At 40.3% G+C, this 18967-nt stretch overlaps 1 protein-coding gene across 2 annotated transcripts in view; it reads left to right on the forward strand.

Annotated features, from left to right (window-relative positions):
- Positions 1-18967, forward strand: part of begain (brain-enriched guanylate kinase-associated) — a 47450-nt gene extending 28483 nt beyond the window's left edge. The window contains exons 5-7 of one of the 2 annotated variants that reach the window (XM_077559105.1): positions 8677-8784; positions 12828-12911; positions 15670-18967. In XM_077559105.1, the coding sequence (XP_077415231.1) occupies positions 8677-8784; positions 12828-12911; positions 15670-17190 (1713 nt within the window). In that variant the 3' untranslated portion in view covers positions 17191-18967. The remainder of the gene's footprint in view (positions 1-8676; positions 8785-12827; positions 12912-15669) is intronic. The other variant, XM_077559112.1, reaches the window with a different exon arrangement.

Genomic DNA, 18967 nt, shown 5'->3' on the forward strand with positions numbered 1-18967 from the left:
TACAAAAATCTGTTTTGGGGGGTGATAAAACGCCTCACCCTCCCATATCTCGCTGTGAGAAACATTCACAAGATTAGGTACACTTGCTAATGACATCTAGTGAAACAGCTGTATCCAAATTCTGTTTATGAAGATAATCATGTTCAGTTTTACCTCTCAGCATGATGCAGTGCAGTTGCACTACAGACACGATAATGAACATGCTGCTGCTTTCTGATGCTTGCTTTTCCATTTCAAACGAGCACCGCCTCAGCAGTTGCAAAAACCACAAAGCAGTGAACACGGCAGTCCAGACAGGCCAAAATTAAAGGGTTGCAACACGGAATGCTAATGTTAGCATGTGCTTAAAAAAAAATTCTTTACAATATGTTGCATGCGCCCCCACTAGTCGAAACACGGCATTCTGATTAAACATTACATTTGTGGAGCTAAGTAGCAAAAAACGTCTGTTTTCCCCCCCATCTCAGGGGGCGGCCATTTTGTCACTTGCCATCAACTGAAAATGACATCACAGTTGCTTAGGGCTCGGGTCACCTGTATTCTGAGTTTGGTCATGTGGCGTTCAGAAGCTGAGCCGCGATTGGTTGCTACCTGAGCAACTGTGATGTCATTTTCAGTCGATGGTAAGTGGCAAAATGGCCGCCAGCTGAGACAGACAGATGAAGACATTCGAATGCTAATGTTAGCATGTGCTTAAAAAAAAAAATTCTTTACAATATGTTGCATGTGCCCCAACTAGTCGAAACACGGCATTCTGATTAAATATTACATTTGTGGAGCTAAGCAGCAAAAAACGTCTGTTTTCCCCCCCATCTCAGGGGGCGGCCATTTTGTCACTTGCCATCAACTGAAAATGACATCACAGTTGCTTAGGGCTCGGGTCACCTGTATTCTGAGTTTGGTCATGTGGCGTTCGCAAGCTGAGCCGCGATTGGTCGCTACCTGAGCAACTGTGATGTCATTTTTAGTCGATGGCAAGTGGCAAAATGGCCGCCAGCTGAGACAGACAGATGAAGACATTCGCAAACACATTTAAAGTCAACTTTAAACATTTCTTAACTATAATATATGTGACCTCACTAGCATAAACATGACATTCCGATTAATATTACATTTGTGGAATTATGAAGAGTTATGAAGCAAAATCTAGCCGTTTTTTATCCATCTGAGGGGGCGGCCATTTTGCTGTCAACTGAAGATGACATCAAAGCTGCTCAGGGCTCAAGCAACGACCAATCACAGCTCACCTATTTTTTGAAGCTCAGCTGTGACTGGTTGTTGCCTGAGACCTTAGTAACTGTGATGTCATTTTCACTCGGCAGCAAGTGGCAAAATGGCCGCCCCCTGAAATGGATAAAAACGGCTGGATTTTAACTCATATTCCACTAGTGCAATATTAACCAGAATACCGTATATAGACTAGTGGGGTTGCATAGAACATATTATTGTCAAGATATTTTTTTGGGGTTGACTTCCCCTTTAAACACATTAACAGAAAACTTTATTTAAAAAAAAAAAAAAAAGTCTTAGAAAACTATTACAGCTAACTGCTGCTCCGCTCACCTCCGCCACAGCCATCCAATCACATCTTGAGGAGCGTTTTAACCCCAACAAGCTTAAGAAGCTATCAGTGCAAATGATGAGCTGGGGCCCCTACAAGGCTCGGTCCATCCGTGCGACTCCAGCGTCTCGATTAAAGTGAATCGTAATCTCATCACGAGTCTGATCCGCGCGGGGCTCGGCGGCCCCCGCCACACACACTGTGATGGAAAGGGACTGTGGGAAAATGATTAGCCGGTCGCGAGAATATTGACCCACGACAAGCTAAACGGGCTAACAGGGAGGAGGAGGAGGGGGGTGTGGGGGGGTCATCTGATTTGTCCTGGCTTTCATGTCTGAATTCGATGGAGTCCGCCTTGTTAAAAGGCTTGTCAAAGAAGCAACACGGGTCGATTGGATTTGCCAGGTTGTCATAGCAACGCATCTTTGGATATAGTCATTCATTTGAGCCAATAATAAGTGGATTTGTGAATAGGTGAATGCACAAATAGGAGGCGGATTTTCTGTACAGCCAAAGCAAAAATAATCCTTCCAAAATCAGAAGAGCATCACAAATGTGTACAGACTCCGCTGTGGTTCGCGCTATCCTGAAGCAATCCTTCTTGTCGAGTCAAGAATAATAGCCTGTTCCCATCATGGCCCATTCATCTACACTGTCACACACACATAATTACATTCCAGTCAGGTGAACACTGTCATCTTTTCACAGCACCTGTCTGAAACAGTGTTCACTTTTTTTTCTCTCTCTTTTGGTTTGATGTCACGCCCACGCAAAAAGCATCGCACGAGGCGGGGATGCGTTCCTTTGCAAAAAGGTGTCCTCCGCAGAAGGCGAGATGAAATCACAGGCGTAATTAAGAGAGGACCGAGAGAGCGGCCAAGGTCGGCCAAGGAGTTGCGATGCTTGTCACGGCGAGGTGACGAAAAGCACTTGTGATGACACTGCAAGGATTCCGATTGAGACGAAGATGGAATGGATGAATGGGCCTCATAAAGCAGGTGTGAAACAAGCAAAGTGGTCAATGCTAACGCTAATGCTGCATTCGAGGATGGTCGGATATATCAGAGTTGTTTTTTCCCAGTTCTGATCTGAAATAGTTTGAGGCTGAAGTAAAATGGTGCATAGTGATTCATAGCTTTTATTTTGGTCCTCAAAACTAATTTTGACCTACAGCAAACTCACCTTCTCGCAATTTTGCTTCATTAATTGCTTTTATCGTAATTCATAAGCATTCCATACAGTTCAGTAGTTCACCGTATAATATCATGCAGGAAGATACCGGCACACTGACACGTACATTGTGTTACGTGAAGTTATGTTGGATATTTATGAATGAAGAAAGCTATCTAGTTTTATACTCGAGTAAATTGTGTTTCACCATTCACGGTCTGTGTTTCCAAAGGGGTCGCCATTATTGAGTGACGTCATTTGTAGTCCGTCGGTGAAGTCGGGGTCCTTTTTTTCCCGACTTTGCAAGTGGAATTTCCGAGCTTAAGGAGACGTTCCCGTACAGACTTCCTGGTTTGAACTCGGACAAGTCCGACTTCCGACTATCCTCGAATGCAGCATAAGCTACAGTAAAACGATTTGAACATATGCAAAAAATAAAGTTTTCCTTAGCATTTAGCTTTCACTAAGCTAGCAAATAACACGAGAGTAAGAGGCCATCTGTCACTTAAAGTTAAATTATACTGTAAAACTGACACAAAAAAAGAGAATTAAACATTGTATACTGTATTTCAACACAAACCATACAATTAGCTTAATGCTAACACATAATGCAAAACGGCATAGACAGGCTAGTGGAAATGAACATATGGGTCACTGATGGTCAAGGATTTTACCAGACTCAACACAGTTACCGGTAATTTATTTTAAAAACAAAACAAATATTTATTCTTTATTATCATTTACTATTATCTACAATTCAGGGCATCTATAATTTCCCACTACATAATATTTTCAACTTAAGTCAAAGTTATGAGGCTAACAATTAGCCATCTAAACAAAAACAAAAAAAGGCTACCTAGCCACACAATATAAGGAAACTGTATATATGTTGGACAAAATTAGTTTTTTTTTTTTTCCAGGTCATACCACATGATGTCCAAATATGACCACTACATACCAGTTGCTAAAAGGCTAACTTTCTCACATAGAGGCAGCACAAAGTAAACCTGATAGCTGCTCTATTGGCTGTCTTGTGAACGATACAAACTCCTGTCTTAAAAAACAACAACACACTTTTGACTGGTTTCTTTTTACATGAACCACGGAAAAAGACCCGCCCCCAAAAAAGCTAACGACTCCGTTCTTTGTGAGTTGGGTAGGAGCTATTTTGAGACAACCCTTGTATTGGTTTACCTCAAGTTGTGTCCGATAAGAAATAATCACTCTTTAAACAATGCCGATGCGATAGCTGAGAGGTAATCTTTGCATTATTTAAAGCCCTTTCTTCAAACACAACAATGTGAATTATGAATGCGACGCACAACAGCAATGATAAAACTGGCGCACCAATTTATCCGAAGTCAAAAAAAAATGCACAGAAGCGAGCAGCTTGTGAAAGGAGCTGTCCACGGTGCTGAACATAATTGTTTCCCCCGTAATCCTCCTAAGAGTCTTTGGCAGGGTCGTCCAACTAACTGCCGCTCGCTCGGCCACTGGCAGGAAATCAAAGTCTCACTCCTCCTAATAAGATTATTGTTCACCTCATTGGGGAGTCGCACAACATTGTCCCGCAATGGACGGTATTCAAGTAGTGTGCATCTGCTGGGAAAAAAAAAAAAAAAAAAAAAACACTGTCTGCATGGAGATGCCAAAAAAAAAATGGGGAGGGGTGATTTGTAGTGCATGTTGTGTGCTGAAAACAAATGGAAACCTTTGGCTGTTGCCATGCACTTCATCATTGCCGAGTAGTAAAAGGCTATTTTTAACCAAGTGAAAGAAAGCCAACGTTAACATTCTATGGACATTTTGTGTCGGCGGCTGGCCGTGCAATCGCTCCGTGGACCTTCAATGGGGGACTTTTAATCCACTTCAGAATCAACATTTAGCTGATAACACGACACTCACCAGAGATGCTGATTATAACAGATCGCTGCAGACATGTTTTGATAAAACTTTTGCTCTGACCTACCAATCAGAAGACGGAAAAGTTCGGATGTCATTGCAACAGTTTATTGCAAGTAAGGGTTATGCCGCCAAATCTGCCTTGGTTCAATAAAGGTTTGGAATCACAATGACCCGGCGAGGATGGCTCGGTGCTGAAAAAGTGAGCGACCTTGGCAGGAGCTGACATCGGCATTTTTCCTCTGATCAACTCGAACATCTTCATCAGCTTTATGGACAGCTGCTTGGCACACTTTCGTGACGCAGTTAATCCATCACATTTCGCATCTCTTTTCACTAGAATCTGTCACACGCTGCACTTTCTCAGCCAATCATATCAACCAATTTAAAGCGCCGCACAGGCACATTTCTTGGGAGCCTCCAAAGTGGAACAAATCCGAGGTCAACCACACAAAATATGCCTGGAACATAATATAATAGTATATAGCCTAAAAAATAAATCATGATTAATTGCAGTATTTATAATTGTGTTCATTGTACATATATACTGTGTATATATATATATATATATATATATTTTTTTTTTTAATGAGCATGAAATATTAGATTTTTTTTAAACTGACTATTTGTCATATTTTACATTCATTTTTGAACTTTTTCTACTATGACTGACCTGGGCTGTTAATAATAATAAAAAAAAATAATCTAATGTTGTCCTAGAGCACAACAGTTTACCCACCCCTTATTATATATAAAGAATTAACTCCACAAGTGTTGTTTGCTTTTTCAAGTAAAAAAGCACCAGTAAAAAGCGTACCGATAACATGAGGGGAAAAAAACATAAATAGAGCAAGAAAGGGCCTCGCTGTTGACTACAATGCGAATGCTATATATCACAACATTATTTTCACCAAGCTAATGCTACCAAAAGCATAGTAGCTAACGACTATGGTCGAGAGCTGAGCCAATCGCAGGGCACCTACAGACAAACATTTATGCACACCTATTTGCAGGACCAAAACTGCCAAAATTAAAAATAAATAAATGACTAAATAAATAAATAAATGAATGAATAAAAGTGAAAATATAAAGGGATATAAAAAATATAATACAAAAATTCAATACAAATACAGGTCGAAATATCTTTATATATATATATATATATAAATACATATATATACATATATATATATATATATATATATATATATATATATATATATATATATATATATACATATATATACACACACACACATTTGTATTTATTTTTGTATTTAATTTTTTAATTATATTTCTATATCCGTTTATTTTCACCTTTATTTATTTATTTATTTATTTCGCAGTTTTACACTTCTTCACAATTTAGCATCCCATGAATAACCTATCATGCATGTTGTTGGAAAGTGGTTGAGGATCTCTGTATTGTAAAGACTGTCTCCCACAATACAAAACTTTTTTGTTTTTGTTTCCACTGAGGTGATATTTGATCTGAAAATCCTCTTTAATGAGGAAAGAACACCACAGTGTTTTTCTTTTTTTTTTGTGTGTGTGGATTTTTTGGGGTTTTTTTGTTTTGCACTCCTCCGTGAAGTCTCCGGTAATTGCATCTCACGAGATTTGGACTTCATTTGTGGTCCGGTGGTAAGGCAGAATCTCAAGCGGAATACGTGAAAGCACCGGAGGTGACAGACTTTTTGGATCCACTTCACTTTTCAACACTTCTTCCATAAAGCCAAAACAAGCTGTGTGTTGTGTTCTGTTTGTATGAGTGTGCAAGAGGCTTGTGGGGATGTGCGCTGGCAGGTTAGTAGTTATCTTGGTGCGGAGAGGACATTTGCATATTTGGGCTGTCAGCAGTGAGCCTCTGAAGCCGCCGTGTGTTTGGGAAACAAAGCACCCCCCCAGGCCAATCTCCCTCAAATATGAATACAGTATTTGCATATCAACTTTTTGGGGCGGAGGGAGGGATTCGGCTCCCGACTGATAACGAAGTCTTTGTGACAACGTGCCACGGCGACAAGAGGCGAGAGTGCAAATCAGCAGCTGTGACTCCTCTGTAGGCCGTGACATCTAATTAATACAAATACACACATTTGCGGCAAAGTACAATAGGAGATGGTGTTGATTATTGTTTTGAATGGATGCCACACAGGGCAGAATTACTTTTTTGTTACAAACATTTGAATCTTTTAAATAATGCACAATTAACACTTCCAGTATTATTTACAACTGTATTACTACATTAATAGCATTATAGTGTAGTACTGTATTAGATTGTCATTACTAATCAATGCAATATTCTAGTACGTGTTGCTTATGTAGAGTACATGCAGTATATTTTACTATGTTATTACAATGTTATTACTATTACATAGCTACTCTGTATTCATTACGATTAGTTAGTCATTACACTAAATAAGCACAACTCATACTTGTTGCTCATTTAGATTACGTATATTTTCACTGTTACAATGTCATTACTATGTTATGACATGACTAACCGGAAATTGTATTAGTAGTTATTACTCACTGTATTACAAATAAATGAGCCTATGCCAATGAACCTATTCACAACTTTTGGGAAGGAACCTGTTATTTGCTAAAAAAAAAAAAACTCTCATACTCACTGTTTATGTTCTCAAGACAAAGCCAGTTCAAATGTAAAAATAGTGCTTTGGCACCATCTTGGTGGCAAGTATCTAAATTGAACTGAGGGGAGGACTTTCAGTTGGTCAGGTCATAGCCTTGTCCAATTGTAAAAAAAATAAATAAAAAAAGGGTTTTGCCGCCATCTTGTGGCATCTATAGGTAATTGCTAGCCTGTTTGTGTGGGCGTCAATAAATCTGAGATTTTCGCTATTCTCAGCTGTTTTCGCTAATTGCGGATTATGTCTACTCAGTGGTCATTCCGACTACATATCACATCAAACGACAGTTCAAAATTAGAGAACACACTATGTGTCTCTATTGTAGGACACACATGTAAGCGACTGCAATAATACATCACATGACAAAGAGAAGGCGGCGCAACAACACATTTGAGCCGCACGCAAGTGTACAACATGGTCGACAACCGCCACGAGTGAATCCTCCAGTAATGAGCTCGAGAGAGAGAGAGTGTCTGCTTGTTTGCGGCTGATTAATGACACCGTGACAGGATTGGATTTGAATATCAATGGCGCTCTATTGCTTAAACTGACATTAATTGCAACCTATTAGATTGACCGTGCACTCGTATACTTGCAGACAATCGGCTCCGTTGAGGAGGAGAGAATGGAGAGCCGTTGTCTGTTGGGAGTGTGTGAGAGGATTTACAATTGATAGGCGTGTGTGTGCGTGTGTGTGTGTGTGTTTATACAGTAAGACGTCTCAACCAAATAGGCTTCATTAGTTGATGTACAAGGCTGCTTCTAGCTATCTAACTAGCGATCCTCCGAGTTAGAGGCACGTCCCAATTCATGGTTTGCTGTCACTCTTCTGGGATGCAAAATGACTGTTGTTATTATTGTGGCTGTTATTAACCAAATATTTTGTAACTTGGACTCGAAAAGCATTGAGACTCGAAACAAACTCCTTCCTAAACAGAAGTTTGGAGGGAAAAAAAATCAATAGCAAACTTTGGACCTTATTAGGACAATGGGGTGAATACGAATAGGCGCCGTGACAATTGAGCTCGGCATCGTTAGGCTCGTCCGTCTTACTTCCATCACTGGAAAAGGAAGTGTTTCATTTGTATCCGCTTCTGTCCTCTTTCTGCATCAGTGTAATTGATACGCCAGGGTAATCTTCTTTTAATTAAGACCTGCTGCTGGCACATGCTTCACACCGATAGGCTGCTCTTGCTCTCATTTCTCTTCTGTCTTCTCTCTCGTTTTTCTTTTCCTTTATCGCAATACCCTTTTATACACTTTGTCTCGGGGTTGGTTCAACTTTTGTGTTCACGGGGCGCTCATCTTTGCTTTATCTGCCGTCCTTTCGACAGTTATGATTCTCTTTTCCTAACACGCTCGCCCTTTGCCTCCCTTTCACATGTTCCTCAGTCTCAGCACCACGAAGAGGAAAAGCGAGCCCTCAGCCGCGAGATCATTGTCCTCAACAACCACCTCATGGAGGCCAAACTCACCATAAATAAACTCAAAGAGGACAACGTGAGTACTGGCGTGATGTAACTACCGCAAGGTCACTGGAATATGAACTTATTCCCAAAGGGGAATACATTAAAATGACAGAAAGGAATAATTGGCTTCTTTAGGTGACCCTTGAAGAATGAAGAGTCATTTACAACAATCATGCACTTGTGGACTAGCTGACTCAAGTTAAGTTTAGAGAATGGATTAAGTGCAACTGTATACGAACTCATCAGCATAAGAGGATGTCGTAAACAAGGTTATTTTAGTTAACGAAAACGAACGAAAAAAGCTCAAACTAAAATTCGAAAAACAGTTTCGTTAACGAAATAAAAATAAAACAAAAACGAAAATGCTTTTTAAAAAAACTATAAAAAGAGCAAAAATTTTACATTTAAATGTGATTTTAAGTATATTTATTTAGATATTAACCGGAATAAGGACGTTTGAAATTGTCACACAGAAGTGACATCATCTAGGCAGCAGCCAATAGAAAAGCACCTTCAGATGACGTCGCTCGTAGGTGACAAATTTGCCTGCTTGACTTCTGGCCTGCTTTTTCCTTTTAACTCAGCCGAAATGCAACGCTAGGTAAGAAATGTGTTACTTTTTTCCATTTTACCATGGTGTTTATTAAATATTGCTCACAAATAAAACACGATTTAAAAAACAAAAACTAATACCGAAACTAACTAGAATAAAAAAATTTTTTTTTAGACCTATACAAACTAACAGAACCATCATAAAAACTAATTAAAACTAACTTAAAAAATTGTTTATATGAAAAATTCCCAAACTATAATAACCCTGGTCCTAAAATGATCTAAACAACAGTTAGTGTATGTTAGCATGTTAATGCTAACATTCAACATCCCATGTTATGTTAGCATTAACATGCTAGCAGAACATGGGATTTTGGTCCACCAATGTTTGTTCTCCTCAAGACAAAACTGGATTTCAAAACTGTACTTTGGAGGTCATATTACATCTAACTGTTTCTTTAAATTTGCTTTAAGACACACAAATGAAACCGTAGCCTAGCATAGTCGCGCAAGGGGAGCCCTGCCGTGCTTTACTTTCATTATTGGTCTGCCTTTTTTAGCGCCTGTATGGAGGTTGCTTTGAAGCAGCTTCTTCCTCATAAAAGTTAAGTCTCATATTTCCGCAACACCTTGAATATTTGTGCTGCAAGGAGCCACAACAGATGGAGGAATTAACTCGGCGCCGCTGGGTGGATATACGCTAATCAATGGGCACCCTCCAGGCTTTCGGGATCTACGATCGCGCCGCCACTTTTTCTTTTGAACTGAAGCTCTTTGTGAGGACTGGAGGCCAGGTTAGATATTCTCTCTTTGCTATCTGGCAGTCGTGAGCCCTTTTGCGTCGCAGAAGAGTATTTGGACGATCCCTCTCCAATTCCTGCGGTGCTGATTGGAGTCAAGGTTCATTTTGAAGCGGGGTGAACCCTCGGCGCTTGCTGCAAGACAGCCGATGCTGCTAATGAGCGGGTCTTGCCACTATCTGCTGTCACACATTACACCCAAAGGGGGGAAAACATGATGATACAATCAATCAGATTACAGTTTTTTTTAGGCCAACTGTCATGGGAGATGCAACTTTTAAAATTCACTAGTAAAATAAAGGAAATTGCAGGTTTGTCGCTACGTAATGACAATTTTGCATTTCCATGTCTGGTTTTATGGCCATCAATACATTTCTCCTGGTAAAAGACACAACAACAAATCTATAGTTGCTCACTGGTGCAAAGCTCCAGAAAATTGTACAGCCTCCGGGGTATTCAAAAGTGTTGGCTAACTACGAAGCAACTGAAACTAAGACATGGCCATCAGACTATTTGAACCGTCTCCACCATCCACAGGGCATCCTAACGTCCCCCGCGGCAAAAGCAAGAGAAGGAATAGAATGATTGGAAACAAAGTCACAGCTAACTGGCGGGGCAGTCAAAGCTGTCAGAGGGAAAGCTTTGATGCCCTGGCAAAAAAAAATATATAAATTGTCAGCGCTGCAGCACGCTCGAGAGCAGCAAAACAATGACCTTTTCCATGTGGGCTGATTTTATAGTGTAAAACTACTAACCACCCAAAGAATCACAATGCAAGCAAATATTTAAAACAAGAAAATGGAGCATTCAAAATGCAATACAGAGATTGAGACTCTTAATGATGCTGTTGATGAAGAAAATGGGACTCTCCAATGCTTACAAAACACTACAGACACTTATGTTCATGCTTTATGGTTATGTACTCCGGTTATGTATTTCTGGACTAAAGTCTTAGAAAAACTTTCCGCTATTTTGGACTGTAGGATACCTTTATCTCCAAACTTGTGTTTGCTAGGTGACCTAACAACAACTGACTTACCACATAAACAATTTCAATCTACACTTGTAGCCCTTACTATCGCTAAAAAAACAATTCTTGTTAACTGGAAAAATAAACAAACTCTGAATATCGACCAATGGTCTAACCTCCTCATAAATCACATTTTAATGGAAAAAATATCTGCCTCAAATAAAAACCAAATATCAAAATTTATAGAAACATGGTCTACGTATATAGAATTTTTTAACCTAATTCTGGTTACTTAATTCTGTCTGTTAGCGAGAGCCACTACATCGTGATAACTTACATTGATGTTTCTGCATTTGGCAATTTATTATTATATTATATTATTAGTATGGGATTTTTTTTAATGGGCTTTAGGTGAACTGATGAATAGACACACGCTCGCACGCACGCACACACACACACGCACATCCACATACAAAAAAAATATATATATATATATATATATATATATGTGTGTATATGTATATATATGTATATATATTTAAAAAAAACAAAAAAAAACATTTATTAAATTTTTTTTAATTTATTTGTTTTTTTTTTAAAAAAAGGAGAGCAATGATGACGTCAAATCGAATGAACAATACTGAGCTCTCCTGAGAAAGAAAAAAAAAATGATGCTGTTGCTTCTTTGGCTGGAAATTTGAAACAAGAGTGACTGTAGCGTTTTAAAAGTGGGTAAAGTTAGCAGAGATAGAACGCATCAACACAACAATGTCGCAAGTGGCTAATTAATTGAGGACAAAACAATCAAATAACCGGTTCTGCTGTCCGCACTGCCCCACTCACGAATAACCTTCCATTTGCGCTATTTACAGTAAATCAGGTTTTTAAGGCAATTAACACCGATTGAAACGGTAATTATGACTATCGACTTAGAGAACCTCTCAGAATTTTGAAATCAGGTTATTTTTAACTGAAACTTGACAGCAAAGTGGAGAAGAGGTTCTCTGAGTAGCAGATGAAACCAAATGGGTTGAAGAGATATATTGAGAAATTATTAAGTTATACTGGTTACCCTGATTTGAAGGCATATTTGACCAGATTTTCTATATGCTCACAAAAAAAGTAGATTTTTTTTTTTCCAGACACAAATAAATAAATACATTTCTCTTAAAACGTTTGCTGCAGTTTAAGTGGCGATCACAACCAGACTTTGCATTTTGGCTATTCTCATTCAAATAAATAAAATAATCTTTAATGTTACTACTCACGGTTCTGATGTTCAAATCTCGTCCCAGGTTACTCAGGTGTCCTCCGGCATTCCAGTTCACCCTAATAAGAACGAGCAATAGAAGTTGGGTACATGGCTATTCCAATTGGTCCTATTATATACTTAAGTATGCAACACCACCTGTCCAGTTTATGGCTAAAGAACAAAAAAAGGTGATGAAGGTGCTATTCAGTCAGGTCAAATTTTCTGCTTTAATATTTAAAAATCGCTTTCAAATATATGTTCTACAAATTATATTACATTGCTCTGGAACCCTTTTATTAGGCCTACTGCTATCACGCCTCATCACCGCACCTGTAATTAGCCCTCCTCCCTCCCAGGTATTTCCTAATTACAAAATAATGAAATGGCGATTAGAAGGCTGTAATTTAAAGAGTTTGCCCAGTGGCAACATGAACTCAAAACCCCGCGCTCCCTCCGGTACGGCATGAATATAGTGATGGATCTTTGTGTCTCCTTTGCAGGACTTATATAGGAAAGACTGCAACCTGGCTGCCCAGCTGCTGCAATGCTCCAAGTCTCATTACAGAGCTCACAAGATGTCTGAGGTGAGTTGTTGTTGATGAATATTTACAGTTAGTTTATATTAGAGCATTTTAGAAAGAGGAAAAAACATCACTGTGTAATACTATTTGGTTTATAGAATACTGTATTGGTTCGCTTATTTACCAACATGAGAGGATGCATTTTTTTATGAAAGCATTTGAGTCATGCAAAATGCATGTGACAAGGGGAATGGTTCCATTATGACTAAGAAATTCTCAACAACAACAAAAAGTGAAAAAAATCATGGCATGCCATATTTTGAATTGTTTACAAACCCATTAGTTATATTACAAAGTACTGCCTGGTTGACAAAAGATGGCACAAGACGGTGGGAACATAATTTTTTTTTTTTTTTTTTGAGAGCTCAGTATTGTTCATTCGGTAATTTTCATCATCATTGCTCTTTTTTTAAATATTTTTTTTATTTCTATTTTGTATGTGCGTGTAAGTGTGCATGTGTGCGTGCGTGCGTGCGTGCGTGTGAGTGTGTACTCATTAGTTCACCTAAAATCTATTAAAAATCCCATACCGTTCACCTAAACCCAATACTTCAGAATCCGGCTAGAGTTGTGAGGTTGTCAGGAGACCCGAGGAAGGATCAAAGAAAAGAAAGGAAAGTGAAATCCAGCACCGACCAGACATTACCTACTACCCACCGGGTTACCAACCAGAGTCTTTCACCAACCCCAGAAACATCTAAATTCCAACAACTTAGGGAGATCTTAAGACGTAACGTAACATTTCTTATTCATAGGTAAGGGATTAAAAAGAAATTTGTTTTAAAAACGTGGAATTTGTTTTTGTAAGACTGTTATGGGTTCTTTGTTAGAACCAACAAAAAACCTGAAAATGAAATGGCAAGCATCATTTAATAACTCACAATTTTAATCTGCATATTTGTTAAGGTTAGAAAAAGCTAATGTTGTGACTAATGAGACATGATTTTACTATTGTTTGCTAATGTAATTCAAACGCTCCATTGCATGTTTAATGTTGGTGAACCGTCTATTGTCTATCCATCAATTTTCTCTACCACATATCCTGGATAATAAAACGAGCTAATCTCTCCACTACATCACCAAGGATTGTATTAAGATTCCATCCAACATATGAAGTGACATAGGGAAGGAAAGTGGAAAACTCCCAAAGAGTGTAACATCAAACGTGTTGTCGTTGAACTCTCAACTGAACTATCATTGAACCGTTACGGGAAGACTCATCTGTGAGAAGAAACACGTTTTATCTTCCTTTTGAGGTTGCGGACATCATTCCAAAATTTTGGTAATACTCCAAAGCAAGACTAAAAGGCAAAAATTCAAACTAATAACTCACGGAGAAAAGCGTAGAATTGCTGCGAGGCATAACATAATGAATGTTACTTCTATCGCCAGCATTTACATGAATAAGTGGAACAAGACCTGTTGAAGTGTACGCCGTTAGATAGACGCATGAAATCCAAACAGAGTGGCGGCGGTACTGCTAATTAAGATTTGCCTCAGATAACAAGTAACGCTGACCTAGCTCTCTCCAAGCATCCTCACCTACTTTCCATTTGTATTCCTCCCGGGAATTGCCAGTTGCTAAAAATAGCCCACACTTACAAGATGCAGGTTATTTTATGCCGAGGCGAGCTTCTATTTCCAAACAAAGCCCAGTCTGTAATTTATCTTCCCCCCCCCCCCCCCCCCCTTTTTCTCTCTTTTTCCATTTGGAGACCCAGAGCACTGGCTTAATCTGAATCTTAAGACGTTCCCTGTGGAACTGATATGTGTTTGATGGTAGACCGAGGGAAAAGGCACACGGAGTGAAAGAGGAAATTAGGACTTTTTTTTGCTGGGGAAAGCAGTGGAGGATGAAAGAATAGGAAGATGAGTCTCAGAAAGATGTTAGTATGGCTGGAACATCCGAATGACACTCGCCAAATTGAATAGCCACAGAGAAAAAAGTTGGTAATTGACAGAGATGTGGTAAGACAAGTGTGCGAAAAGAAATGCTTTCAAAGAGAGAAAAAAAAATCTCTGGTCTTCGTCTTCATTGAAAGAGGAAGCAGAATGGTGTTGGGAACACACAATGGAACAAATAAATAAATGGATGTTGTGTTCAGCAGTTTCCTGACAAGTTCATTAGGGGGGCAAAGTAGTGCAAGTCCCCCGAGAAACACCAGCAGGCCTGGACTGTGCAAGAATGAATTACTTTCGGAACAAGAACAAGAAAATGGAAGTCCTAAAGGAGCAGCAATACAAATATCCTTAAGAGAACCATTATTGCTCAATTTTACAAATAATAACTATATAAACTTCCCTTAATTATCTTAAAAGTGTGCCGAGTTCAATTCCAAGAATGTGTGTTGCAAAGCAACATGACGTGAATATTTGGGTTAATGTCAGAATTCCGGTTATCAAACGATTCGGAATAAACCGTTTACATGCGTGAGTAGACATTTACTTCCGTATTGTCATGTGATCGATCCCCGTCTAAACAGCGACGCACGGATCATTACGCAAATGCACGTCGTTTCCACTTTTCTGCAGTCGATGAGACATTTAATAATCCTTTCAAACGAGATACTCGAACAACTATTCGAGTTAGAAAAAGGAGTAACCCAAGGGGTATTATTTGTTTTTTTGGGCCTTTCAAAACCCGAATACTGCCAATGTTTCAGTTTCGAAATTGTTATTGACCGCATGTAAACGTCAGTTACAATCATCTGCCTTAATGTTCCGGTATTTATCAGCCTTGTTTTGTCTCTCCGTGTTCCAGCTGCCAATGGACTTCCAGGAACGTATCAGTTCCCATATAGAGAAACATAATCAGGGTAGTGAAGCCACCTTGGCAATGTGCCACTCCAATTACTCTGATGCTGTGCCCACAGCCATCATTGCCAAGATCCTGGAAAAACCGGAACCGGGAAACAGTGGCCTCGTTACCCGTTCGCCGAGTCCTCACCCGCAGGACGGACAATCCCTGGCGGAACCAGGAAGTAACGATCATTTAAATCGCAGAGTTGCGTACAAGACCTCCGACCTGTACTGCAGCGATACGGCCCTGTACTGCCCCGAGCGCTGGCAGGAAACGGACCGCCGGCAGAGCATCGACCTACACGGCACCGGCACCTCTTTACGCCAGCTCCAGGCCCAAAACTCCACAGACAGCAACCCGGATGAGGAGGCCTACCACTCCGGTAGCTTCTCCCATCATGAGTTGCCTTCGTCCTTCCACCACCACGAGGAGTTCAGTGCCGGAAGTCTTCCCGCCTCAAGTTCCTACTCCAGTTTCAGCCTTGCCTCGGATGACAAGGGAGGCGTTGCGGGTGGGGGTGTGCACACTGCCAGTAGCACTTTATCCACCTCCCACCAGGGTTTGTATATGGACTGGCGGGATGGCGGCAGTGGGGAGTACGAACGCAAAAGCATATCTTCCTATGACAAAGACGGCTCAGGTTTCCCCAAGTCCAACAGCATCCAGCACATCGTCACTTCCAGGAGTCCGCAGAAGGGCACCTCGCCGGCGTACACAAGGACGGCCTCTTGCTTCAGTGAACCCTACCACTCCAGCACCCCTCGTCTAGCCTCCTCTCACAGCATGGGCTCTACAACCGGGTTAGGCCAGGCACAGGGCACAACTCTGGAAAGCAGGGCCGATATCCACGTCCAGGAAGACGAGCTAAGCAGCCGCTGGAAACAACTAAGTGTGGAAGACATCAACACCTTCTCGTCCTCCTATCGGAACGTGACGGGACGGGGCTCCCCATACAGTTTCTCAGAGTGCCACTACGCCATGGGCCCATCGAGCAAGACCAAAGGATCTCTCTACAGCAGCTTCCAAGAGGGAGACGACGTCTTCCACAGCCACATGCTCGACCAGTGCTTTGCGTTAGCTTCCCCGTCGCCCGGCCGCAGCCCCAAACATCCGCCTGCGGAGCTTCGCAAACACAAAAAGAACTCGGCCACCTATCGAGCCAAGGACGGCAATCCAGACAGCTCGTTGCTCTCAGGGAGTTCCAAAGAGAAGGAGCGTTCCAAGAAGGACTACGTCAATCTGAGTGCGGGAAGCTCGGCGGAGTCCTTACACCAAAGCCCCTTGGAAGCCTCAAGTCTTCAGCATTACCCGAGTCCCAGGCCGAGCGTCCGGCCTCGCCCGAGCTCCAGCTCCGCCCTAAGCGCCGTCGGCCCGGCGCTTCCTAAGAAGACCTCTCCAAGATACCAAAAATTCGGCAGCACTGGGCTGACAAGGAAGGACAGTCTGACCAAGGCGCAGCTCTACGGCACTCTGCTGAACTGACGCAGCCGGGAAGGAGCTTGCCATTTTATGCATGATGATGATGATGATGATGATTATTATTAGCCTTCTGTACTGTACTGTCTCAAACGTTCTCTGCAGCATACTTGGTGTGTGACAAGGGTGTTCAGTGTTTTATGTATCCTAGCCAAGGCATGTTTCATGGAGTGTGCAGCACTTTTTCTATCGTATGTCATTTTAAAGTGTAGCTCTTAGCTAGCTGAGATGGTGTAGCAATTCAGTGACTTTTCATTTCATTGATCTTTTAAACCACTGGGATGAAACAACCTTCAGCAAGACAGACCATGGACATACTGTGCTTTGTTCTAAAACGTTTGATACTGAATACTGTTAGTAAAACCAGCAAGAAACTTTAATCTTCTTCTCAAAAAGAAGCATAAATCGTAAGTAAACATAACCGCATGTATAGGCATAATATCCATAACCATGTATTCCCCATTTTGTTGTATCAAATTTCAAAGGCAACAGCGCGCTTGTATAGCAAACCACAGAAAGATACGTTAATCAAATTACAGCGACTGGACTCATGTCGAAAGCGTAAAAGTAAAACCCCAAACAACAATGCAATGGTTCGGACGTAAGCTGCAAGAGTTTTAACGCAACTCAACTGGGTTTTGTCTTGTTTTTGTATTAAAAATTTGATCCATAAATGTGATGATGTATTGCACAATCGTTATCCGCATAGCAGGACACTGGGTAAGTTGCCTTAATTCTATTTAGTGGGGCAAAACTTTACAAACGCTAACGAGTGTACATACTGTATATCTGCTCTATTGATACTGTAGTGTCTTCTTCCTGCTCGGCACAACCAGAAGTGGTGCCTCAGAAAAGGAGTGAGCCTCTTGTATGAATGGGAACAAGATTGGTTTATCTAACACATCATTTTTAGTTCCTTTTATATAATTTGGGAGCTTTTTGGCTCAATTTGACTGTTCACAGTAAAGCGGATTTAATTATGAGATGTGCAACAAGCGGGATTGTGTAAAATATGACTGAAACATCGATGCAACCAAGTGTGTCCAATTAGGCATTCTACATGTTGGCACAAGTCATTATTCTAATAGTTTGTAAGTCATTATTTTCATTTGGGTGAATCCCATTAAAATGACATATTGGATCATCACAAACACAGAAATGGGCTTCCAAAGTTTGGACAGCCCCTCGTGTTAATTAAGTTCTTTTTACTGTGCAAGTAAGACTACTAAAGCTAAATTGAAGCCCAAATGACTTCAGTTACTGTAGATCTTCCTGCTCGTTTGTTCTTTTATTCTAGCGAATAAAAGATCATCATGTTTATACTTCTTTTTTCTTTTTTTACTGCAAACACAGGCTTCATCTGTTTTCAACTTGAAACAGCATTTCTAAAATTTCAAATATTTTTTTTCCCAACTTTTTTAAATCTCCAATCTTATGTTCATTTGGTGCGAGTGGATGTATTATATGTACTGTAAGTGACATTTAGAAAAGGCTTAAAAATGAATATAACCCCTGTACAACTATAACAAACAAATAGATGGTATTTTTGTTGTATGGAAAGAAAGACGGAAAATGCATTGTTACACAACAATACAACTGTTTTATATTCAGTTGTTATATTTATGGAATGTGTTGATCACCCTAACAAGGAAGTTCAAGTGGATCTGTCCAGTGCTACCTCCTTAATGGTCCCAGTCAAAACAGAATGTGAACATGTCTGTCTGATGCATGATTATATATTTTTGCTGTATTTATTTAATAAAGATGAGTGTTGGGGAAACTA

This window comes from Vanacampus margaritifer, chromosome 1 (genome assembly GCF_051991255.1).
Source record: "Vanacampus margaritifer isolate UIUO_Vmar chromosome 1, RoL_Vmar_1.0, whole genome shotgun sequence".
In the NCBI taxonomy this organism is placed as follows: Eukaryota; Metazoa; Chordata; class Actinopteri; order Syngnathiformes; family Syngnathidae; genus Vanacampus; species Vanacampus margaritifer.